This window comes from Chiloscyllium plagiosum, unplaced genomic scaffold, assembly GCF_037043375.1.
Source record: "Chiloscyllium plagiosum isolate Xiang-an unplaced genomic scaffold, Cpla_swu_hap1 HiC_scaffold_9, whole genome shotgun sequence".
Lineage (NCBI taxonomy): Eukaryota > Metazoa > Chordata > Chondrichthyes > Orectolobiformes > Hemiscylliidae > Chiloscyllium > Chiloscyllium plagiosum.
In genome coordinates, this window is record NW_028270147.1 from 84,301,268 (window position 1) to 84,328,289 (window position 27,022).

The window sequence follows — 27,022 nt, forward strand, 5'->3', positions numbered from 1 at the left end:
TGCAGAGAAAGTTAATATGAAAATGATTAAATCTAAACTTGAAGAATCATGTGAATGTATGCAAATTTACTGTTAGCACTGTAAACACTGCCACCTCAGTAGTTTGTACTAATCATCAAGATGTGCTAAAAGCTGTAATAAATTTGAAACTTGAGCTTCTCTGGTGTTATGAGTTTGCTACATGATTAGATTCGATTCCCCACAGTATGGAAACACGTCCTTCAACCCAACAAGTCCACACCAACCCTCCAAAGAGTAACCCACCCAGCCCCATTCCCCTACCCTATATTTACCCTTGACTAATGCACCTAACATGACAGGGCAATTTAACACGGCCAATTCACCTGGCCTGCACATCTTTGGATTGTGGGAGGAAACCAAAGCACCCAGAGAAAACCCACACAGACACAGGGAGAAGGTGCAAACTCCACACAGACAGTCACCCGAGGCGGGAATCAAACCCTGGGCCCTGGTGCTGTGAGGCAGCAGTGCTAACCACTGAGCCACCGTGCCGCCCTACCTCTTATTTGCAGCATAAATAGAGTTATAGAGTCATAGAATCATAGAGATTTACAGCATGGAAACCGACCCTTCGGTCCAACCTGTCCATGCCGACCAGATATCCCAACCCAATCTAGTCCCACCTGCCAACACCCGGCCCAAACCCTTCCTATTCATATACTCATCCAAATGCCTCTTAAATGTTGCAATTGTACCAGCCTCCACTACTTCTTCTGGCAACTCATTCCATACCCGTACCACCCTCTGTGTGAAAACGTTGCCCATTAGGTCTCTTTTATATCTTTCCCCTCTCATCCTAAACCTATGCCCTTTAGTTCTGGACTCCCCGACCCCAGGGAAAAGACATTGTCTATTTACTCTATCCATGCTCCATAATTTTGTAAACCTCTATAAGGTTACCCCTCAGCCTCCAACGCTCCAGGGAAAACAGCCACTGCCTGTTCAGCCTCTCCCTGTAGCTCAGATCCTCCAACCCTGGCAACATCCTTGTAAATCTTTTTCTGAACCCTTTCAAGTTTCACAACATCTTTCCGATAGGAAGGAGACCAGAATCGCATGTAATATTCCAACAGTGGCCTAACCAATGTACTGTACAGCTGCAACATGACCTCCCAACTCCTGTACTCAATACTCTGACCAATAAAGGAAAGCATACCAAACGCCTTCTTCACTATCCTATCTACCTGCGACTCCACTTTCAAGGAGCTATGAACCTGCACTCCAAGGTCTCTTTGTTCAGCAACACTCCCTAGGACCGTACCATTAAGTGTATAAGTCTTGCTAAGATTTGCTTTCCCAAAATGCAGCACTTTGCATTTATCTGAATTTAACTCCATCTGCCACTTCTCAGCCCATTGGCCCATCTGGTCCAGATCCTGTTGTAAACTGAGGTAACCCTCTTCACTGTCCACGACACCTCCAATTTTGGCGTCATCTGCAAACATACTAACTGTACCTCTTATGCTTGCATCCAAAGCATTTATGTAAATGACAAAAAGTAGAGGACCCAGCACCGATCCTTCTGGCACTCCATTGGTCACAGGCCTCCAGTCTGAAAAACAACCCTCCACCACCACTCTCTGTCTACTACCTTTGAGCCAGTTCTGTATCCAAATGGCTAGTTCTCCCTGTATTCCGTGAGATCTAACCTTGCTAATCAGTCTCCCATGGGGAATTTTGTCAAACACCTTACTGAAGTCCATATAGATCACATTTACCACTCTGCCCTCATCAATCCTCTTTGTTACTTCCTCAAAAAACTCAATCAAGTTTGTGAGACATGATTTCCCACGCACAAAGCCATGTTGAGTATCCCTAATCAGTCCTGCCTTTCCAAATACATGTACATTCTCTTCCTCAGGATTCCCTCCAACAACTTGCCCACCACTGACGTCAGGCTCACTGGTCTGCAGATCCCTGGCTTGTCCTTACCACTCTTCTTAAACAGTGGCACCACGTTAGCCAACCTCCAGTCTTCCGGCGCCTCACCTGTGACTATTGATGATACAAATATCTCAGCAAGAGACCCAGCAATCACTTGGTGAAGTTGTTAAATCTCTATAATGGGTTTAAGCCTTCAGGAAATTCCTTCAAGGATTCCTAATGATTAAGCTAACAACAAAGAGTCAACATGTGCTCAATAAACTGGAAAGTTGATCACTGATAAGCCTGTCCCCTGGAGCTCAGTCGGCAAAATGTTCTATTTTTATCAGGTTCAGTCATGGGATGTGGACGTTGCTGCTTAGCTAACGTTTATTGCTCGTCCCTCACTGCTCTTGAAAAGGTGCTACTCCATACAGATGGAAAAATGCCTGGGTTAGATTCCAGTGTTTTTTACTGAGTTAACTGATCTTAGCTGTAGTGGATGCAAGCACTTCAATTAGCCTCAGCAAATTATTAGCCAAATTATAGAGTGGAACAATGACAATGTCCATGCTTGCTGCACAATGTAACCACTGATAGAAAGGTTGACAATCGAAATGAAATTAGCTCTGACACCAATCACATTAGTCTATTATCCAAGAAAAAAAACTTAAGAACCGAAGTTGCGGGAAATCAAGAACAAAATCAGAAATTATAGGAAAAACTCAGCAGGTATGGCAGCATCTGTAGAGAGAAAGCAGGGTTAACATTTCGGGTCCAGTGACCTTTCTTTCAGAACTGAGTTTTTCCCTTCACAAATACTGCCAGATCTGCTGAGGTTTTCCAGCAATTTCTGTTTATGTTTCAATTGTCCAAGACTCCTGTTTTCAGGTTTGTTACTGCCTTTTAATATGTGTTTCATGAGTTAAAATTCACTCTGAATGTCACTCTTCAACAGTATGAGGCACAATGAGTGATTTGTGTGTCCTTGCAATGGGAAAGTGGATGCCAGTGCAGGATTATCTTCATCAGGAAGCTAATGCTGAACTAACTCTGGTGAACTGTACTGAGCATTTATTTTGAGATGCCAGCCCCATGCAAATCACATTCAGCGCTTGCTTTCTGTTTCTCTCATCATTCATAAAAGTTAAGATGCCTGAGGGATTGTCAGCATTGAGATTTCATGAGCTTCCAGGTGTTTTGCTCACAGCTCTATTCCCATCGGTTCACTGAATTTTATGGGCATATTTCTCCTCAATGCCTTACCAGCAGGTGAAGAGGCCCGTTTGTCATCATTACTGCACTTTCTTGCCTATCCGTAAACCTCCACCTGACAGGGTTAATGAACTTGAGGTCAAATGGAGTTTCCACATTTTTCAGACCTTTCCATCTAGAGAGGTTTCTCACGTTAACTTCAAAATAAAATGCATGTCAACTACTTTTTGACACTACCATTGAATGACCACAGCATGACTTATATGACAAAAGGGTAGACGTGGAATTTTAATTCTCACAATACAATCATTAATTTTCCTGGCCACGTTCCTTATAACTAAATGACGTTCAACCAGGTCAGTTAGACTACATGCTGTTGTACAGGGGCAAAGTGCTTTTCCGTTTTTCTGAGCAAGTGTCCAAAAGTACCCATCCTTCTTCCACACCTGTAAATTGTACCTGTGAGAGTGGATAATGCTGTATGATCTCTGAAACAAGCATCGAAAATAAAAAAGTGTTGTTTTCACAAATCCTGAGCTGCCTCTCCCCAGTCTCTCTTCATTGTCCTGGTTCGCTTGTCGTAGACTATGGTGCTTTCATCATCATGTACTGCACAGCCAGACTATATTAATAATGTAAGCACATCATTGATGTGAAGACAAACCACTTTGCACTGATATTATAGGATTAAAATAACTTCAGAAAATGCAATACATTCTTCACTTGGAAAGATTCTGAGCAACAAAATTTAACAACTGATTCTGGACACAATTGATGGCTTTATGATGTAAAAAACTTCTAAAATTATGCACTGTTTTACATTCCAAGGATTCGAGCTCTACATTAACAGGAAAGTTGAAGCCTTCGGGAGGGAGATTAATAAAACATTGTGAGTTAAGAGTATCAAAGGACACAAAGACAATGTAATTACAAGGTGTTGAGGTATAAATCAGCCCATGATCAGGTTGAATGGGGCAATGGGTTTGAATAACAATCAAATCAAATCAAATTTATGTTAGGGTTTGAATAAATACATGACATTAAATATCTGTAAAGGGATATTTAGTCCAATGGATCTTTGGTGGACCCTCTGCTCCACATTAATCTGCTCCCACTCTACTTCATTTCACCTGATCAGAATGTCCTGTCATTTTACCTATGTCCTGTCACGACCCGTCATATCTGCCTCCATGGCAGTTGCCTCCAATGCTCTCTCTAGTGCTATTTCTACATTTTAACTACTCATTAAACAAAAAGAGTTGATCCTCGCTTTCTAATAAAATAGTAACTGCCCAATATTTGTCACATTAATTTTGGATTCCCTCACAAGTTAAAACACGTTCTCTGCATCAAACCTTTCAAATGCTTACATAACTTTAGAGACATTTGTCAGATCACTGCTTCGTGTAGCCTTACTGAGTGAACAAAGCCCCGGCCTGTTCAGTCTTGCCAGTTGTGGTAAACCCTGTGTAAATCTTTTTGGCACTTTCTACATTGCTGCCACATGCCCTTTGTAATGAGTAGACGAAAACCGTTGCATTAGTTCTCTTCAGGTGGTCTGCTATGAGCTCCCATAAGTTTAACACAGCCCCATAGTTTCTGAATTCCATTAACCTAGTTTGAAGAAACAACATAGGCATTCCCTTCCACTGCATTACATGTTGGGTGAGTAATTCTCATTTCATAACTGTGGCTGCACTGCACAAACGCAGGGTTCTGGTTCAGAAGCTCCTGCTGTGGTGCAGGACTCCCTCAGCACACTGTGATTTTGAATGGAGCACCCAGGCTGTCTTTATTTGTTTTGTTAACTCATAATTGTATGATGATAACTGGATGAAACTGCACGATGTAAGATTACTCACTTTTAAAGTGTTGTTATTTTCAAAAATGAACAATCAGATTTTAGGTTCAAAGGAACCACAGACGTGATGTCATTGTAAAGATAGGAATTTTGAATGAGATTTCAAACACAAGTTTGGTATGTTTGCCTTCATTGGTCAGTGCATTGACTACAGGAGTTGGGAGGTCATGTTGTGGCCGTACAGGATATTGGTTAAACCATTTTTGGAATACTGCGTGCAATTCTGGTCTCCCTGGTTTAGGAAGGATGTTATGAAACTTGAAAGGTCCAGTAAAGATTTACAAGGATGTTGCCAGGTTTGGAGGGTTTGAGCTGTATGGAGAGGCTGAAGAGGCTGGGTCTATTTTCCTTGGAGCGTTGGAGGCTGAGGGGTGACCTTATAGAAGTTTATAAAATCATGACAGGCATGGATAGGGTGAATAGACAAGGTCTTTTCCCTGGGTAAAAACAATGACTGTAGATGCTGGAAACCAGATTCTAGATTAGAGTGGTGCTAGAAAAGCACAGCAGTTCAGGCAGCATCCAAGGAGCAGGAAAATCGACGTTTCGGGCAAAAGCCCTTCATCAGGGCTTTTCCCTGGGATGGGGAGTCCAGAACTAGAGGGCAGAGGTTTAGGGTGAGAGGAGAAAGATTTAAAAGGGACATAAAGGACAACTTTTGCACGCAGAGGGTGGTGCATGTATGGAACGAGCTGGCCGAGGAAGTGGTGGAGGCTGGTACAATTACAGCACTTAAAAAGCATCTCGATGGGTATATGAATAGGAAGGGTTTAGCAGGATATGGACCAAGTGCTGGAAAATGGGACTAGATTAATTTAGGATATCTGGTTGGCTTGGACGAGTTGGACCAAAGGGTCTGTTTCTGTGCTGTAAGTGAACCTACGACTCTAAGTGAACCTAGACAGAAACAAGTCTGCATTTTTAACTTAATGAACCATTGATTCCTACTCAACCAGTTTGCAATCATGAAGTAAAATAAATTCTTCATGGATTTTCTGTTCAGTAAGAAAAGTAGATGATGAAACAGTATGTCGTTCTATTTCTCTAATAATGTCAGCATTTGACACCCTGTGTGTGTTTTTGTGATTTATTTCTCTGAAATATCGCTCAATATTTGGACAATTTAAACAGCATTTTGTTTGAAAATATATCATGGCCATTGCAGAATTTGTTTTTGTCCTTGTCAGTAAACTTACTCATTCTTTCAATGAGAACATGAACAAAGGTTTCAATATCCTCTTGTAAGGACTGCTGGGCCTTTAGGGGCACTGGGAGGTAGCCATAACGTTTTCTGTTGCAAATGTACATCTGGATCTCTAAATAAAATAAAAGACAAAAATGTTGTTAAGCATTTGTTCTGTTTGGAGAATGATCAGTCTTCAAACAAAACTACTCCCAGACTGTGGGTCACAAAAGCAAGGCTGCAAATATCGTCCGATCCGAGAAAGAAAAGGTTTTCATGACAGGACTGACCGACATTCTTGGCCCTATTGTAGAACTGAACTGATTGGAATTTCCATTAATCTGTTAAAGTAACTGAAACAGAATTGATGGGAGTGACCTGATGTTGTAAAATTACAAAGCCTATCCTTACAATGCAGAAATTCTGACACAAACATTCAAAGATTTTCATGGATATCCTTTCTTTTCCATCTTCAGAATGCCCCAGAGTGCTTTACAATGAATGTTATGCAGTTTAGCAATGCTGTATAGTTAATTTTGAAAGGAAGGAAAGTGTTAGCACAGTTGAGCACAGAAAACCTACACAAAGAGAAATATTTCCAGATAATTTGATTTGAAGTGTGGCGTGAGGAATAACATTTGACCATGACACCATTGTGATCTCCAATGTTCTTCTTCAAAATATTGCCATTGGAGTATTGAACACTACTTGCAGGAGCAGATGAGACCGTTTTTTCACATGTCACCTGAAGTGACATCTTGGATTTTCAGCTCAAGTCTCTGTAAAGTGGGAATTGAACCACAGTGGGAGAAAGTGAAGACTGCAGATGCTGGAGATCAGAGCTTAAAAAGGTGTTGCTGGAAAAGCGCAGCAGGTCAGGCAGCAGCAAAGGAACAGGAGAATCGACGTTTCGGGCATAAGCCATTCTTCAGGCTTATGCCCGAAACGTCGATTCTCCTGTTCCTTTGATGCTGCCTGACCTGCTGCGCTTTTCCATTGAACCACAGTCTTCTGACATAAGAGTGGGAGTGCCGACCAAATACATTTCTTATTTACGTACAGACATCTCCATTCATTGTCAGCCTGACATCAGTTTGCACTTCTCTCAGACAGAGTTTTCTCTGATCTGCTTTCTGAAAAAGTTTTGACTGGCAAATACCAAGAACTCCTAATTGTACAGGTGCACTGAAAAATGTAACCAGTTGACTGATAGTAACTTTCAGTTGCCTTGAGGGTGTAAAAGATACTGCACAAGTGTAAACTTCTTCTTTACTTTCGATCAGTTAGTGCTAGCTGCCGATGACATTGGTTCCATTCCAAACACTACTCAGGAGCTAAGAAAACTGCTCAGGTAACACAGCTTTGACGTGCTGCATCATCTGTCTGACATTCAATTACAGAGCCGAGTGCAAATCATTAACCTGGAGTATCATCTTGGACAAATTTTGTCCCTATTAATCTCCTCCTTCCCTAGGAAGCACAGTCCAATTGATTATTTATTGAAAAACATGCACGTGCGCGCCTGGACTGGACAGCAAGTATTAGAAGTCCATCACAAGTAAGATGGTGGAGGGGCATTCATTATTGTCATGGCGTTACTATACATTATATTCAATCAAATTATGGTTTGACCAGTTGGATATGGAACAATCTGGTAGCTGCTGCTTGTCTTTCTGCTACACTGCCACGATATGTATCAACACACTGGCGATATTCTCATGCTTGGTTTTATGGGAATGCCTTCCAGCATGGAGAGCTGTCCCCAAGTCTTAGTGCTTCCTCCCCATTTATGTGAAGATATCTGTCTTCAATATTCTGGAGGGATATATAAAGATAGCTTGCAAAATGTCTTGCTCACTTAGATACCTTTGTCCAGGATCAAATAAGAGCTTTATTCATCACCAGCTGTTTGTTCCAGGTTCCCACATAGGTATAAGCCAAATGTTGCGTGCCCTGAACACAAATATTTAACAGAAGTCTCAGAACATGTATAAATATACCTTTTATATTAAAAACCAATTTGACACATTGGAAAAAGATCTAATAAAGAGAATACTATTTACAGCTGTGAATTTAACTGCGTAACCCTGCCTGGAAATGAATGAGAGAGTTAGACTGATCTGCTATTTGTAAATAAACAGATTGTGAATACTGTTCATATATTCCTGGTAACTTCCAGACATAATCAGGAGACATTAACAAAACTTGCCATCAGTTCCATGGTACAGCATGCTGAATGGACAAAGGATGTAAGGGTTTTACTGAATAAATCTCTGAAAATACTTCGATAATGATTGGCAGCACTCAAATAACTTAATAAGCAAGAAAAAATTGCCAAAGTATTAATTTATCGAGGTTAAATTGTTGTGATAAATGAATTTGCTTGGGTTCATTTGTAAATTTGGACACTTAATGTTGGAGGACATTACTGACACTTCGTTAATAAGTGACAAAGATGATTTCAGGCATTGTGGGGTCATTTTGCAAAGGAAATTATGGAAATTAGGTTTATTTCCTAGAGTAATACTGGAGGGCCAAACTAATTGCTGAGAACTCTAACCAAAGTTAAGGTGTGTACTTCCATGGGCTCCAATTTTCCTGCTGCTATATGGAATGTTTAAACTCACAGTGCACAACAAGTACATTTGGATCTTTAATAGAAGTAATTGAAACCTAATTACTTTTTTTTCTGTTTCAATTTTCTAATCCATCAATCCTTTCAAAGATTCAATGGTTTCTGCCTCAACCACAGCCTGTGGCAAAGCATTTCATGCTTCAACAACTATCTGCAAAGACATGTTTCATAAATTCATATCCCACAGCATTAAATTGACGGTCCTCTCCTCACTGACCAGAGCTTCTTCTCTCTCGATGGTAGTCATGATTTGGCGGTGCTGGTGTTGGACTGGGGTGTACAAAGTTAAAAATTACACAGCACTAGGTTAAAGTCCAACAGGTTTAATTGGAAGCACTAGCTTTTGGAGCGCTCCTTCATCAGATTTTTGTGCAGTATAAGATCGTAGGACACAGAATTTATAGCAAAAGTTTGCAGTGTGATGTAACTGAAATTATGTATTCAAAAAGACCTGGATTGTTTGTTAAGTCTCTCATGTTTTAGAACGGGCATGTTGGTTTCAGTTCTTTCATACGTAAATTCCAGAACTTTCTTAAATTTACATTCTCAAGTGAACTTTAACAATAGGAGCCATGTTGGATGAGATAGGTTACGGATAGTGCAGGATAGGCATGTCCCGTTGAAGGCAAAGGATAGGAAAGGCAAGAGTCGTGAACTGTAGATGACAGGAGACATTGTATGACTAGCCAAGTGGAATGGGAAGCATACATAGGTCTAGGCAGCTAAGAACAAAACGGGCCCTTGAAAAATATTGGAAGAGTAGGACCTGTCTTAAATGACGAATCAAGCGGGCTAAAAGGGGTCATGAAATAACGTTAGTGAGCAGAATTAAGGAGAATCCCAAAACAATTTATTCTTATATAAGAAGCATGCGGGTAACTAGAGAAAGGATTGATCCACTAAAGGATAATGAAGGAAGGCTGTGTGTTGAACCTGAGAGAATGGGTGAGATTCTGAATGATTACTTTGCTTCAGTGTTCACTGAGGAGAGGAACATGATGAATGTTGAGATTAGAGATAGAAGTTTGATTAGTGAGATCACGTTGGCATAAGTAGGGATGATGTGTTGGGGTAGGCTAGAGGTTATTAAAGTGGACAAATCCCCAGGACCGGATGGGATCTATCCCAGGTTGCTGAGGGAGGCGAGAGAGGAAATAGCTGGGGCCCTGACAGATATCTTTGTGGCATCCTTAAATACAGGTGAGGTGCTGGAGGACTGGAAGGTTGCTCATGTTGTCCCCCTGTACAAGAAGGGTAGTAGGGATATTCCGGGTAACTACAGACCAGTGAGCCTGATATCAGTGGTGGGAAAGTCGCTGGAGAGGGTACTGAGGGATAGTATCTACCTATATTTAGAAAAGAATGGGCTTATCAGTGATAGGCAACACGGTTTTATGTCGGGGAGATCATGCCTTACCAATTTAATAGAGTTCTTTGAGGAAGTGACCAAGTTGATCGATGAAGGAAGGGCTAGTAGTTGAAGGGAGTTTCTCAAAATGGAGAAAGGTGACGAGAGGTGTTCCACAGGGGGCAGTGTTGGGGCCACTGTTATTTGTGATATACATATATGACCTGGAAGAGAGCACTGTTGGTATGATCAGCAAGTCTGCAGATGACACGAAGATTGGTGGAGTAGCAGAAAAGATAAGGGACTGTCAAAGAATACAGGAAGATACAGATAGATTGGAGAGTTGGGTAGAAAAGTGACAGATGGAATTCAATCCAAACAAATGTGAGGTGATGCATTTAGGCAAGTCTAATTCTAGAGTGAATTATACAATGAACAGAAGAGCCTTGGGAAAAGTTGATGGGTAGGAAGATCTGGGAGTGCAGGTCCATTGTACCCTGAAGGTTGCTGCATAAATGGATAGAGTAGTCAAGAAGGCATATAGTGTGCTTGCCTTCATTGGACGGGGTATTGGGTATAAGAGCTGGCAAGTCATGTTAAAATTGTACAAGACATTGGTTCGGCCGCGTTTAGAATACTGCATACAGTTCTGGTCGCCACATTACCAAAAGGATGTGGACACTTTGGAGAGGGTGCAGAGAAGATTTATGAGGATGTTGCCTGGTATGGAAGGTGATAGCTATGAAGAGAGGTTGAGTAGTTTAGATTTGTTTTCATTAGAAAAAAGGAGCTTGAGGTTTACAAAATCATGAAGGGTTTAGACAGGGTGGATAGAGATAAACTTTTTCCCAGGGTGAAGGATGCAATAACGAGAGGTCACGCTTTCAAGGTGAGAGGTGAAATGTTTAAGGGGGATACATGTGGCAAGTACTTCACACAGAAGGTGGTGGGTGTCTGGAACGCATTGCCAGCAGAGGTAGTAGAGATAGGCACGGTAGATTCATTTAAGGTGTGTCTGGACAGATACATGAGTAGGTGGGGAGCAGAGGGATACAGATGCTTAGCAATTGGGCGACAGGTTTAGACAGTAGATTTGGATTGGCTCAGGCTTGGAGGGCCGAAGGGCCTGTTCCTGGGCTGTAAATATTCTTTGTTCTCTTTGTTCTTTGAGATAATGCGTTGAAGGTGTGAGGTGTCCTGTGTGAGGCTGTCTGTGCCCCAATGTTTAGACTGATTCTAATCTAAAAAACGGATTTACATGGATTCTTACATGGATTCATGCAGTTTTTGAGCAAATTAAAATGTAATTCGGCAAGTACAAATTCACCCCACAAACTTGTGTGTGTGCGCGCGCGCACATGGATGGGTATGTGCAGGGGAATATAAGTGTCTATGAGAGAGTGACTGAGTGTCTGTGACTGTGTGTGTGTGTGTGTGTGTGTGTGCACACGCGTGTAGTGCAGTGGGGTCACCTGTAGTGTGACATGAACCCACGAGATAGACACAGACAGACACTCCTACACACACACACACTCCCACATGCACCCTTTCACAGACATATATCCCTTTACACTCACACATACACACACTCTCTCACAGACACTCATACCTCCCTGCGCACACCCACCCACATGCATGCACACACATTTACGTTTGTGGGGTGAATTTGTACTTGCAGAATTACACTTTATTTTACTCAAAAACTGCGTGAATTCATGTAAGATTCTGTAAATGCCTTTTTTAGATTAGAATCAGTCTGAATATTGGGGCACAGACAGCCTCACACAGGGCACCTCACACCTTCAATGCATTATCTAGGCCAAGAAGGCACCTATTGTTAAAGTTCACTTGAGAATGTAACTTTAAGAAAGTTCTGGAATTTACATATAAAAGAACCGAAGCCAACATGGTCATTCTAAAAGATCATGATTTGGAGATGCCAGAGTTGGACGAGGGTGTACAAAGTTAAAAATCACACAACACCAGATTATAGTCCAGCAGGTTTAATTGAAAGCACTAGCTTTCGGAGAACTGCTCCTTCATCAGGTGGTTGTGGAGGACATATTGTAAGACACAGAATTTATAGCAAACGTTTACAGTATGATGTAGCTGAAATTATACATTGAAAAATACCTTGATTGTTTGTTGAGTCTTTCATCAGTTCGAATACCATGATAGTTTTACTTCTTTCATATGTAAATCACAAAACTTTTTTTAACAAGTTACATTCTCTGATTATCTGTAACAATTGGTGTTAGCCAGATAATATGTTGAAAGTGTTAGCCCCCTGTGTTCTCTAACGGTGCCATAATGTTTAGACTGATTCTAATCTAAAAAGTGAGTTAACAGAGTCTTACATGAATTCATGCAGTTTTTGAGCAAAGGACAACGTAACTCTGCAAATACAAATTCATCCCACAAACATATATGTATATGTGTGCGTGTGTGTGAATCTGTGTCTGTGTGTGTATGTGTGTGTGTCTGGGGTGGGGGAGTTGTGAATATGAGTGAGAGTGTGTATGTGTGTGTATGTGAGTGTAGAGTATCGAAGTCTGTGAGGAGGTGCATGTGAGGGTCGGAGTGTGTGTGTCTAGGGCGGAGGGTTGTGAGTGTCTGTGAGAAAGAGTGTATCTGTGTGTGTGTGAGTGTAGAGTGGTCTAAGTTGAGAGGATGCACATATGAGTGTGTGTGTCTGTAGGGATGTGTGTAAGTGTCTGTGTGCATGCCCGTATACACATGTGTGTGTGTGTGTGTGTGTAGGAGTGTCTGTGTGTGTGTATAGTGTAATGGTGGTCACCTGTAGTGTGACATGAACCCAAGGTCCCGGTTGAGGCCCTCCCTATGGGTACGTAACTTAGTTATCAGCCTCTGCTTGGCCACTTCTGCTGCCTGTCCCGAAGTCCGCCTTGGAGGATGGTCACCTGAAGGTCTGAGGTCGAATGTCCTGGATCGCTGAAGTCAGCGCTCTGAAAGCTAGTGGTTCCAAATAAACCTGTTGGACTAAAACCTGGTGTTGTGTGATTTTTAACATTCTAAAAGATGAGAGACTTAACTAACAATCCAGGTCTTTTTCAATATATAATTTCAGTTACATCACACTGTAAACTTTTGCTATAAATTCTGTGTCCTACAATCTTATGCTCCACAAAAATCTGATGAAGGAGCAGCGTGCCAAAAGCTAGTGCTTCCAAATAAACCTGTTGGACTATAACCTGGTGTTGTGTGATTTTTAACTTTCTTCTCTCTCCACATTGACCCAACTGAAAGCTTTTCAAATCTCCCATGCACTAAGTAAGACAAACTGCTTTCCACTTACGCTGCCATTTAAACTAAAAGTCGCAAAGATGGAAAGCACACTGCTTATCAGGACAATCCAATGGACAGAGAAGCAATATGACTACTAACTTGTACAACAGGAGACCAGAAAATGTCAAAAATATACAACTCAGATGGCATGTATAGAGCCAGAAGACCAGCTAAGGTTTAATTTTGAAGGAGAACCCTTCTTTGGAACTTCAAACCAAAAGGTAGGCAAACATTTAAGACCATAAGACATAGGAGTAGAAGCAAGGCCATTCGGTCCATCGGGTCCACTCTGGCATTTAATCATGGCTGATGGGTGCTTCAGTTCCACTTACCCGTACTTCCCCCGTACCCCTTAATTCCTTGTGAGATCAAGAATTTATGAATCTCTGCCTTGAAGACACCCAGCGTCCCGGCCTCCACTGCGCTCTGTGGCAATGAATTCCACAGGCCCACCACTCCCATTTGGGGGAATATAAGGGATGAAAAGAGGTGGCAATATAACAAGAGATGTGTGATCACATAACAGAGTCACAGTAGCTGAATACTGGTGGGAAATTATTTTTTTTTCCCTCAAACATTCCTGCTCGACACTGCGGCAATGAAATATTCCAATCTTATACAACTTGAATCTCAGATTGAAACATTAAATAACCTGCATTTTCATGTTGTGATGTTTTAGAGACAGCCTTCATTTTTTTTGCCATAATGGTTTATGATTGGAGTTGCCCTACCCAGTCAAAAGAAGAACAGTCAAAAAAGAGGTTATCCTTCCAGCTAGTTTGCAGTATCCCAGCTGTTGAACATCTTATCCAGAGTTTTTTTGAATACGTAACAAAGAGGATTGATGAGGGCAGAGCGGTGGATGTGATCTATATGGACCTCATTTGACAGAATTCCTCATGGGAGACTGGTTAGCAAGGTTAGATCAGGTGGAATATTGGGAGAACTAGCCATTTTGATACAGAACTGGCTCGAAGGTAGAAGGCAGAAGGTTTGGACGGTTTTCAGACTGGAGGCCTGTGGTGTACCACAAGGACCAGTGCTGGGTCCACTGCTTTTCGTCATTTATATAAATAATTTGGATGTGAACATAGGAGACATATTTAGTAAGTTTGCAGCCAACATCAAATTTGAAGATGCAGTGGACAGTGAAGAAGGTTACCTCAGCGTACAGTGGGACCATGTTCAGATGGGCAATTGGGCCGAGGAGTGGAAGATGGAGTTTAATTTTGATAAATGGGAGGTGCTGCATTTTGGAAAGGCAAGTTAGGGCAGGACTTATACATTGAATGGTAAGGTCCTGGGAGTGTTGCTGAACAAAGAGACCTTGGAATACAGGACACAGTTCCTTGAGAGTCTTAAGGGAGTTAGAATAGTGAAGAAAATGTTTGGTATGTTTGCCTTTATTGGTCAGAGCAGTGAGTATAGGAGTTGGGACGCCATGTTGCAGTTGCATAGGACATGAGTTAGGCCATTTTTGGAACACTGGGTGCAATTCTGGTCTCCTTCCTACAGGAAAGATGTTGTAAAACTTGAAAGGGTTCAGAAAAGATATACAAATGTTATGAAGTTGTGACAGTACTGTACCTTTAAGAGAGTTAAAAGATAGCAGGGACAGCACCAAGCATTCTCAATAAAATACAATGTAACATGTGGTCCAGCTACTGGGGTAGCTAGGGTAGCTGGTTGTCTGGAGCCAAAAACAGATTTGAATTAGGTCAATCAGCTTAAATTCAACCCAAAAAATACCAAACTCCAAGCCAATTTGAACTTAGTATATTGACAATCTTAAAAGCCAATGAAACAATCCGATGCTTTGGGGATATAAGACCACGGAAAATTGAACAGTTGGGAGGAGAACCGTCAAGCCAGTATGTAGAGACTGCCCGAAAAATAGCTCTCTTAAAGGTACCTTTATCAATCAGTAATCTGTGAAGCAGAATCCCCAAGAAGAAGAAAAGAAGACAGGAATACAGAGAAGAACCTACAACTGCCTGGTTTTGAGATAAGAAGGTTTATTTTGTAAATTTTAATCGGGAGTTTTATTGGACTAGTATCACAGAAGGGGAAGGTAAAAGATAGGTTAGAGGAAGGAGTTGTAAATAGTTCTTAGATAATTATTCTCTGTTATACTTTAAGAAACAAAGTTGTTAATTTTTACTTTAACTAGTTCTTGGCCTATCAAATTTTTACAGATTACTGCACGGAATAAATCTTTTCTGCATTGCTGGGGTAAATTGAGCAGGAGCGTTTACCCTGTGTTGTAACACAAGGATGTTGCCAAGGTTGGAGGGTTTGAACTTTCAGAAGAGGCTGAATAGGCTGGGGCTATTTTCCCTGGAACATCAGAGGCTGAGGTTTATAAGGTCATGACGGACAAGGATAGAGTAAATAGACAAAGTCTTGTCCCTGGGAAGGGGGAGAGCAAAACTAGAGGGTATAGGTTTAGGGTGAGAGGAGAAATATTTAAAAGGTATCAAAGGGGCAACCTTCTCATGTAGACGGTGGTACGCGTATGGAATGAGCTGCTAGAGAAGTGGTGGAGGCTGGTACAATTACAACATTTAAAAGTTAAATATTACACAAAACCAGTAGATTTACAGTAAATTCTGTGACCTATGATCCTGTCCCACCAGCTAACTGATGAAGGAGCAGAGCTCCAAAAGTTTGTACTTCCAAATAAACCTGTTGGACTATAACCTGGTGTTGTGAGATTTTGACCTTTGTCCTCCTCAGTCCAACACTGGCACCTTCACCACATTTAAAAGTCATCTGGACAGGTATATGAATAGGAAGCATTTCGAGGGATATGGACCAAATGCTGGCAAATGGGATGAAATTGATTTAAGATATCTGGTTGGCATGGACTGAAGCGTCTGTTTCTGTGTTGTATATCTCTATGACTCTCTGACTCTGAAGCCATGTTGACTATCCCTAATCAGTCCTTGGCTTTCTGACTACATGTATATCATGTCCTTCAGGATTCCCTCCAACAACTTGCCCTCTGAAGTTGCGTAGAACTAATCAGAGGATCTAAGGGTGAGCAACAAATGTTAGACTTGGCAGTGACACCCAAATCCCATAAAAGAGTGACAGAGTAAAGATTTTAACAACGAGCATAAATGGTCTACTTTAGCTTTGAAACAATTTCTAGGGAGCTGTTCACTCGAAAGTGGAGTTTGCGAAGCAGTGTTCTTCTCCATATTTAGTTGAAGAAAACTTTTACTCATCTAGTACTGGATGTTGGACAAGCTGTCTGACAATTTTACATACAGTGGAAGGGTCAAAGCAAGTGGCTCTGAAGTAGACTAATTGTCAGGTTACAGCTTGCATTTTTGGAAAATATTGCTATGATTAAAACCTACAGGTTAGAACCAGGCTGAGGGTAGATGCTTGGGGGATTCCAGAGGCAACTGCAGAACAGTTTGAAGAAAAGTCATTGCAGGCAATTTTCAGGCTACAATTACATAGATAAAGAATCAGAGAATTGAGATGGAGTTGGGGGATTTGGGTAGGGGAATGATTGAATAGATCAGTAACTGCACAAATGTTGTGATGAATGAGGAGCCATAGGCTAGGTAGTTGAAAATTTGGCATCACCTAGTGAAATAGACCAAATGACCTACCCTTGTTCATTACATTGCCTTGTAGCACTATGACAGTTTCATCTTAAACAAAGCTTTTGTCTTCTTTCCTTCTGTGTTGTAAAGAAGTGCTACAACTGATCCATAATGGATTAGTGCAAAAAAGTGCATTTCAGAAAAAATAACAGATGATCATCTGTTTGTAGTTACTCAGGTACACTGCCATTATGTGATAAATTTTCTGTCAGTGTTTAAGGGTAGCTAGCATAAGTGTAGTGAGTAAATTCCTAATGATCTCCAACTGTTACTATAGTACAGTTGTATCTCGAGGGAGTGTAGTCATTTTCTTTGCAACCATGTTATGATTGAAAAAATAGTTGCTGTCAGCAATGGAATAATGACTTTAGTCCTTGAGTACTGGGCATATTGATGCTGAGTAGGAATCAGCTTGCATATTTTTAATGTTGTTCACTACAGGAGAGTTTCCATCAGCAGGCCTGCACTGTTCCGGTATTAAATAGCAGGGGGGAGAAAACGTTCCCTTCCATGAATTAACAAAACATACAAAAATGCAAGTTTCTCAATGTGGGACCACAGCAAATGATCTGCAACCCTAAACGTAAAAAACAAATGACACAAAAATCCAAGGGGTGATACAACTCACAGTAAGGTTTTCAATGTTCGAGCTCAGTTAACATGAAAACACAGAAAATAGGAGCAAACATAGGCCACTTAACCCCTTGAGCCAACTTCATGGCTCAATATGATCACGGCTGATCATCCAACTCAGTACCTTGCTCCTGCTTTCCCACATTACTCTTTGACACTTTTAGACCTAAGAATTATATCTAACACCTTCTTGAAAACAGTAACTGATTTTACTTCAACTGTTTTCTATGGCAGAGAAAACCACAGGCTCGCCATTCTCCGAGTGAATAAATTTCTCCTCAACTCAGTCCTAAATGGCCAACCCTGTATCCTTCATCAGTGGCCCTAGTTGTGCATTCCTCCACCATCAGGAACACACTTTCTGCATTTACCTGGAATGGTCCTGTTAGAATTATATAGTTTTTTTTGAGATTCAAAATCCCCCAAACAACCACCATCTTCTAAGCTCTGGTGAACATAGTCCTAACAGATTCAGTCTCTCTTCATATATCAATCCTTGCATCCCAGGAATCAGTCTGGTAAGCCTTAATTGCACTCCCCCACAGATAGAACATTCTTCCTCAGACAAGGAGACCAAAATTATACACTATACTTCAGGTGTATTCTCACCAAGGCCCTATACAATTATAGCTGAAAATGTGTTGCTGGAAAAGCGCAACAGGTCAGGCAGAGTCCAAGAAACAGGAGAATCGACGTTTCGGGCATAAGCCCGTCGATTCTCCTGTTCCTTGGATGCTGTCTGACCTGCTGCGCTTTTCCAGCAACACATTTTCAGCTCTGATCTCCAGCATCTGCAGTCCTCACTTTCTCCTCCTATACAATTATAGCAAGACATCCCTGCTGTTGTATTTGAATCCTCTCGCTTCGAAGGCCAACATACAGTTCGCCTTCTTCACTGCCTGCTGCATCTACACGCGTATTTTCAGCGATTACAAGAGCATCCAGGTCTCACTGTATCACCTCCTTTCCCGAACTATTACCGTTAAGATAATAACCCGCCTTGCCATTTTTGTTCCCAAAGTGGATAATCTCACACTTATTCACATTATACTTCATTTGTCATGCATTTTCCTACTCATTCAACTCGTCCAAATCACACTGAAGTAACTTTGCATCCTTCTCACAGCACACCTGCCCACCCAATTTTATGTCAATAACACCATCTGATCCTCAAACACACAGCTTCATTCAATTGTGATGTGACTCTTAAGCATGTACAAACATATCAGCATAGTGCTCGGCCTCCAAAAAAAAGAGCTTTCCATGATCACTGGTTTTAAACAGAGAAGCATACAGTACAAATCTTGGGTTGTCTTGAGAATGTGACTTAAAAGAAGTTCTGGGATTTACATATTAAAGAACCAAAACTAGCAAATCCACTGTAGAAGATGAAAGACTTAAGTCTATGTTTGTTCAATATATTATTGCAGCTGCATGACACTGAAATCTTTTGCTATACATTCTATGTCTCATGGTCTTGCTTCACAACCACCTAATGAAGGAGCAGTGCTCCAAAAGCTAGTGTTTCCAAATAAACCTGTTGGACTGTAATCTGGTGTTGTGTGTGATTTTTAACTAAATCCAAAGGGGTGAAACTAAATCTTCATCATGTATTAGACACAGCTGGGGTCTAGTGGCTGATAATCAATGCCACCCTTTAGGATGATAGTGAGGCCTTAAAAAAGATGTACAGCTGAAAGACCGCATTATGTGGAGAAATTAAGGAGAACAAGTGTAGTTCCTCTAAAGTTGAAAGGTTAAAGGGAAGATTCAGTAGCAATATTATGAAGGGTTTTGGGAGAGTAAATAAAGAAAAATATTTTCCATAACAGGTGACCAGAAGGCAGAGATTTACATCAACTGGCAACAAAAAAGAACTGAGGCAACATTTTGAATTTTTTTTACAGTTGAGTTGCTATGTTCTGGAATGTGCTGCTTAAAAGAGTGATACCAGAATCTTCAACAATTACCTACAAAGGGGAATTGATTCAATACTTGGGAGGCAAAATATTAACAGAAAGTGAGGAAAGCATAGGACAGTAACTGGCTAAATTTACAAAAAAGACCTGCATAAACACAATCATCCCCATCCATAGTGTACCATTCTATACTTTGAAATATAATACGGATTAAAGTATTAGTCATTCAACAGTTCTATGCACATGTGTAAAGCTTAAGGGAGAAGAAGAGGGGAACTTATGGTAAAGAAATGTTCACAATAATCACTTTTTTAAGATTTGGAGGAGCTGGTGTTGGACTGGGGTGTACAAAGTTAAAAGTCACACAACACCAGTTTATAGTCAAACAGGTTTAACTGGAAGCACCAGCTTTCGGAGTGCTGCTTCTTCATCAAGTGGTCATAGAGTATAAGATCGTGGGACACAGAATTTATAGCAAAAGTTTAAAATGTGATGCAACTGAAATGATATATTGAAAAAGACCTGGATTGTTTGTTAAGTCTCTCATCTTTTAGAATGACCATGTTGGTTTCAGTTTTTTTCAAATGTAAATCCCAGAACTTTTTTTTTTAAAGTTACATTTCAAGTGAACTTTAACAATAGATGCCATGGCAGCTCAGATAATGCATTCGAGGTGTCCCAATGTTTGGACTGATTCTATTTCTAAAAAAGGGATTTACAGAATCTTACATGGATTCATGCAGTTTTCGAGCAAAATAAAATATAATTCTTCAAGTACAAATTCACCCCACAAACTCTTAAAAAAGTTTTTAAAAGTGATTTTTTTAAAAAAGCTAGCACTTTTTAAAACCAGTGTTGCTTTATACTTAATAAAAATTGCTTTATACTTAATAGTCAGGTTTTGATCCCTGAGTAACATCTATAATTAGTGTAACCTTTGAAGCATTTTCAATAAATATATACAAATGTTCTCACGCAGAAGATGTCATGTAGTTGAAATCGAAGTCTAATTTTCCATGATCCTTCAAAGAAAATAAATGACCAGCAGGCAGTTTTCATAAAATAACAAGAGAATATATTTGTAAATACTTTAGGAATTAACCTTATTTAATGTGAGAAACTCATAATGCATTCTTTAAATCACAGAACACAGATACTTACAGCACAGAGGAGGCTATTTCACTCATTTTACCTGTGCCGGACGAAAAGTACTTTTCGAGACTAAACTCACTTTTCAGTTCTCGTTTGATAGGTTATGATGCTTGGAGTGCAAGAGACAGACAGTTCAGCCTTATGCAGAGGTACCAGTGTACAGTGGCATCAAAGGCAGAAACCCTCCAAACTCTGACAGTGTTAACACTCCTGAGTTCAAACAGCACACAGAGCTAACACGCCCGAGGTCAGATCATACACAGCATTAACATTGGTAAGTACTAACTAAAAGCTGACTTTTATGGTGCCATTTGTTTCTAATGCCATTTGTTTTAGCCAAGTAGGAACCTAAATGCAGAAGGTTTCCATAGCAACATCACCATGGATCTCTAATGCATGAAATGTGTCAAAAACATGCCAGATTTTCTAAATGATCAGGACGCTCGATGATACTGCAGAGAACAGGATTGGGCAGGAAGTGCCCAGCAATCAAACTGCTGAATGTCTTCAGTAATCTCCCAACGATTGAAAGTCCAAGGAAAATGCTGGAAAAAAGCATGTAACATGACACCATCTACCAGCAACATGTTTCCCAAGGTTATGAGTCATTATAACCTTGGGAAACATGTTGCTGGTAGATGGTGTCAGGTTACATTCTTATCCCAGAGGAATTTGTTGGTTGCAGGACTTAATTAGAAGAAAAGCAATCACTAACCCTTGCTTTTGAAGCAATTAATCATCTACATTTTAACTTGAACTTTGATCAGCATGTTCCTCTAAGGAATGTTTTCAAATAGCTGAACAAAGTCATGACATGAAAATGTAACGCTCTCGTCACATTCATCGTTTTGTTATATTAAAAAAGATGCAATCAATTTATTACAGTGTTTATATTAATTATTGGGTCATTCACTCCCACAAACGCACACCTGGAAGCCTTTTCATGGGTTATCCTACCTGCAACTGCCTTACCATCTCACACATTTTTATAATAAATAGTTACTTGGTAGTACACAACATTGAGCATCGCTAAAGAAAGAGACACGCTATTTGAAGCTTTTTTTGTATTCATCAGGACAGAATTTCAAGAAGACCAAATTTGAAAGGGAGCAATAATTTAGCCTGCAGAAGACGACAGTGCTGCTTAGTTGGCAAGTGGACTAGTAAGCAAAATGCCATGGGGAATGCACCAGGGAATGATTACATTCCTAAATTCTTAACAATAAAAACAGAAGTGATCAAAGAAAACAATTGAAAACTCTCATTTTTCTCCTGGTTTGCTTGAAACAGTGTCCCAATGTTTAATTCCTGACAAATTAATTGCTGGTCAATTAACAACAGTAACATCGAGAGAGAACCACCTCAGACTGGGTCCATGGTGTCTCATCATCACTGCTGTCTACTTCAATTTTCCTGGGTACCAATGCATCTTTCATGGAGTCTACAGAGGGGAGATTAAGAAAGCCACAAGTGGAATGACAACTGCAGATATCAACCCCGGTCTTTTGGAACTAAAACATGTGATGATGCTATCACTTATTGTAAGGCAGACATGCAGAACTGTCTCTAAGAAAATAAACAATTTATGAGGCCTTGGTTTTTTTAAAAGTTGGAACAATGGAAGCAGCCTCGGTGTGGCCAGCTCTCTCAGACCAGGCTTTCTAGTTTTTGTTCTAGTTTTTAGATTGAGCTTTAAGCAGAAGCTGTTGGGGTCTCAAAAGAATTGGAAGCTTCAGTGAATGCTTCCTAGCTGCATTTCTCTCTGAACCTTCTCTTGCTGTTTTTTTCTTCCTGGATTGGAGAACTGCATGTGAGAATTGTGTCCCAGTTTGCCTTTTTGCTATGGGGTGCATTTATGGGATGATTAGATTAAATTAGATTCGATTAGATTATTTACAGTGTGGAAACAGGCCCTTTGGTCCAACAAGTTCACACCGACCTTCTGAAGAGCAACCCACCCAGACCCATTCCCCTACATTTACCCCTTCACCTAACACTACAGGCAATTTAGCATGGCCAATTCACCTAACCTGCACATCTTTGGACTGTGGGAGGAAACGGGAGCACCCAGAGGAAACCCACGCAGATACGGGCAGAATGTGCAAACTCCACACAGACAGTTGCCCAAGGTGGGAATTGAAACCGGGTCTCTGGATATGTGAGGCAGCAGCGCTAACCTGTTACTATATTGGAACAGTTAATTAGTAATAGGTATTGTATCTATTGTTTGCTTCGTTTTCTAACAGTTGTTATTTTTAATTCCTCTTTCTTTTGTTTGAATTTAAATATAGTGTTTAACTAAATTGTGTTTTGCATAATGTCAAGTAGTTTGACCAGTCACATTATATCTGGAATACAACACTTCGCATCTACCTTTAAAATAAGAAAAAGTTAGTGTCTAGGCTACCAACTTAAAATATTTTGTGGGGGTCTGGTCTGGTCCATAACAACAGTATTTTTGACTGCAATGGATTCATCAGCATCAATTTCAACAAATGAAGAATGACTTCAAACAAGTTGCATTTACCTGTGGAAATCTTGTTGCATTCTACCCTGGAGTTACACTCACAAAGTGGCTAAACAGGTTGACTACCAATCTGCAAATCTTTCCCACATCCATCAATGGCAAGAGAGGGCAAGATCCCTGTTCAGCCATATGATGGAAAGAAGAATCACAGTCACTGTTTCAGGCTGCACATCTAGGACTCTCTAAGTGTCCTTAGACACCTCTTGTCCAATACGTGGGATCCATTGCACTCTTTAAAGTTTGAGAAACTTCAGACCATGGATAACGTATTTCAAAAACCTTGGAAGGATTCATTAGGGTAAAATGATAGTAAATCTCTGGCAGAGCTTCATCTCCACTCAATGTGATCTGAATAAACACTTTCACAATGTAATCATGAATACACTGTTTATGATTTGTCTTTATATAAATTATGCACTATAATCTGTTTTAATCAGTTGCTACTTGGTAAAATAATACTTCCAAGTTTTAATTATCACATTTTTCCAAATAAGAGTTTTCTGAAGATAGTTAAAAATTGACAACACCCCAGCAGGCACCTGGCCAGCTTCTTAAATTACTGGCAATAGTAAACTCTAAGCTGCATGTCAGGCAAATTATACATGTATAAATTATACAATATGTAGCACGGATACAGGCAAAAGAGATTGCTCAGTCAAACAAGCCACAGAGTAAAATTAATACATCTTACTAGTCACCGGGGAACTGAAATTAGCAGTTGTAGGATTTCTACATGTTCATTGTCCACTCTTGAAGCAATTTACTAATGAAAATGACAATTGCATTAGAAATTATGTTCCACAGAAAACATTTACAGCCATTCATCTGTTCACTTATGACAGTTATCATTTGTGAGGAGCTCTCTATTTTAAAGAGTTAAGAATTACCAGCTACTTTGCAGGAAAATGCAAAGACAATGATGTCATCGAATGCCCAGGTGTAGTCGGGGTGTGGAGGGTAGAATGCCAGCTTTTTCGTAGCCTCCCTACGCAGATCAATGAGGAAGGTGGAATGCACCATAGGAACAGGATAACAACCCTTATGCTTCCATTCTCGGATTGGAACATAATCAGGAGTCCGTCTGTAGTATCCCTGAATGGGAACAGAGACAAAAAAACAACTCTGACTGAAAGAAGCAAAACGAAGCAAAATGATTGCAACTGAGGTGCAAGAGTGTCCTTGTAACTCCATCAGAGGTGATCTCATGCTGCATGAGGATGAAGTGAGTCCGGTATGTAAGTTAATTGCCCTTGGTGTTGGAGGTTCATTTGGCTTCATGTAGTTTTGTAAGGGGAAAACCTAGGATCGCATGCATGGTAATGTAGGAAATCCTTCAGGCTTATATGCACATCATACTTAGAATGTCATATGCCACTTGTATGTTATATAAAACTTGATAACCATAAGACCATAAGACATAGGAATGTATGCAAGGCCATTCGGCCCCATCGAGTCCACTCGCCATTTAATCATAACCTTAAAACAGTTCCGAATTTAAGCCTATCATATCGAACAGGAAGGGCAATGATGGTTGGCCTTAACATATTTTATGTAATAGAATTCGTGGTTTCAAAGCTTGTATTTTCCTAAGAAAGGCACTAATTATGAAAAGGTAAGAGAACAGAAACTGACTATCAGTCTTCAATCCAACTAAGACTGAAACCAAGACTGGAAGCCAAAATTACATTGGAAAGTGAAACTGGCTGAAAGCATGTATTAAAAAGTAACAAAGCTCAGATAATGATCTTAGAGGTGTAATATAGGCAGGCTGAAGAAGGTGGTAGCTCGATCCAAAAGCTGGGAATAATCAAACATACACATGTTGCAGTTGTGTCAGATACGTGAACATAATATTGATGGGCCTTGGCTATACAGAATATCATAACCAGAGTCAAGGAGTGTCTGCAGACATATGCCATTTTGGTTAAGGTTTTGCCAATGGAACTCAAATTGATTGCGCACTGCTTTTGACTGGAGATTAGATTGAATCCGAGAAGACAAGAAGCTGAAATTTTTCATGAACAATAGTGATTTGAAGGACTTTGTGACTGAGATTGCTGAAAGATATGTTGAGCCAGTTTGTAACATTTGCCTTAATTGAATCTGTCATTTAAAGTGTGATTTTTAGTTCTCATTTGACCACAATTCGCCTGCTGACTTCTGTTTATTTATGTTGTTTTCTGGGTTTAAGAATATGGATGCTTGTCAAAGATGTTTGTCTGATGGTTGTATAGTAAAAATTCTTTAATAGTGGAAACTTGTGGTCTTCATTCTTTCAGGTCAGTGAATCAAAGAGATTTCTGATTTGTTTGCTAAAGCAAATTACTGCTCTTAATCGAGATTGTCATTAATTATGCCTCAGATATATTCAATCCGTTATCATTTACATGGTAGAGGATACTGCAGCAATTGCTATCCACAGCATACAATATGTTTCAAATCATTTCAGCAGCATCAGGAAGGATTAACCAGGACTGGTAGTAAAGAGGGGCAGAAGCTGCCCTATTCAAAGGTGGATATGGATAGCTGCTAACTTTTATTCATTAATGTTGACTGGTTAATACTGCCCAAAAAATGCAGATCATCCATGAAATGTTGGAAGTTGGCAAGTACATTATCAGTAATACATCTCATGTTTTTAACACATCTGATCTCAAGGAGAAAGGTATTGTTAGTAAACGTGAAGGACAAGCTGCACTGGTTGTGTCAAGCCTGCTGGACCAACTTTCCTCATTCCTGAAGAAGGGCTAATGCCCGAAACGTCGATTCTCCTGTTCCCTAGATGCTGCCTGACCTGCTGCGCTTTTCCAGCAACACATTTCCATCTCTGATCTCCAGCATCTGCAGACCTTACTTTCTCCTATTCTAGTTGCTTAGCAACTTAAATGAAATGAAAAGGTTACAAACCTTTGGAAGTGTATGCGCCAACCATGAAGTGAAAAACATACTGAGGAATATCTCTCGGAACTCAATAGGAATGAGCTGTGATGGACTGGGTTAATGTGATAGCAGTTCACTTCGAGAACCTGGATTCAAATCCAACTCTGGCTGATTGACTGACTGCCTTGCTTTGCTTGCTATATGGACTGAAGTGAAATTAGTTTGTGCAATCTCAAGAAATATCCTATTGAGTGAGAGACTATTATTAGCTATTGTTACGATTAACAACTGATTGAAGAGGGATCAAGAGTAATTGGTCTGGGAATTAAAAGGACCAGGTCCTTTATAGGATCAAAGCAGGTAGATGTGGATAAGATACCAATTAGATTGTTTTATCTGCGAGGAGTAAAAGTTCATAATAGTGATATGTTCTTGCGAGGAGTAAAAGTTCATAATAGTGATATGTTCTTGCGAGGAGTAAAAGTTCACAATAGTGATGGCTTTCTTCTGTCCCCAGGATCAAATATATGTTACCTTTACATCAATCCTCTATTGTACTTGAGCAGGATATGCAGATGTAAATTCCTGTACTTTTTACAGTATACCATGTGATTGTAGTCTTATCTACATTGGGGAAAACAAGTTGCAGACTACACACTGGCTTCAACAAATGTCAAGCCCATTTCAAATACAGTGCATCAAACAAGTAAGCTATCCCCAAACATTCTGAACTTAATAATAGCTACAGCTAATGCTACAGACTTACCCAATACAGACTGCCATACAAGGACCATCAGGGATGCCATGGTGATCTATCAATACCACAACAGCCCTCCCAAGACTGAGTGTGACCTTCCTA

General features: G+C 40.3%; 1 protein-coding gene across 1 annotated transcript in view; it reads right to left on the reverse strand.

Moving 5' to 3' along the window:
* Positions 1–27,022, reverse strand: part of LOC122554608 (procollagen galactosyltransferase 2-like) — a 181,985-nt gene that overhangs the window by 34,269 nt on the left and 120,694 nt on the right. The window contains exons 5-6 of the mRNA XM_043699912.2: positions 24,171–24,375; positions 6,157–6,276 (exon numbers count right to left, since the gene is read on the reverse strand). Of these exons, the coding sequence (XP_043555847.1) occupies positions 6,157–6,276; positions 24,171–24,375 (325 nt within the window). The remainder of the gene's footprint in view (positions 1–6,156; positions 6,277–24,170; positions 24,376–27,022) is intronic.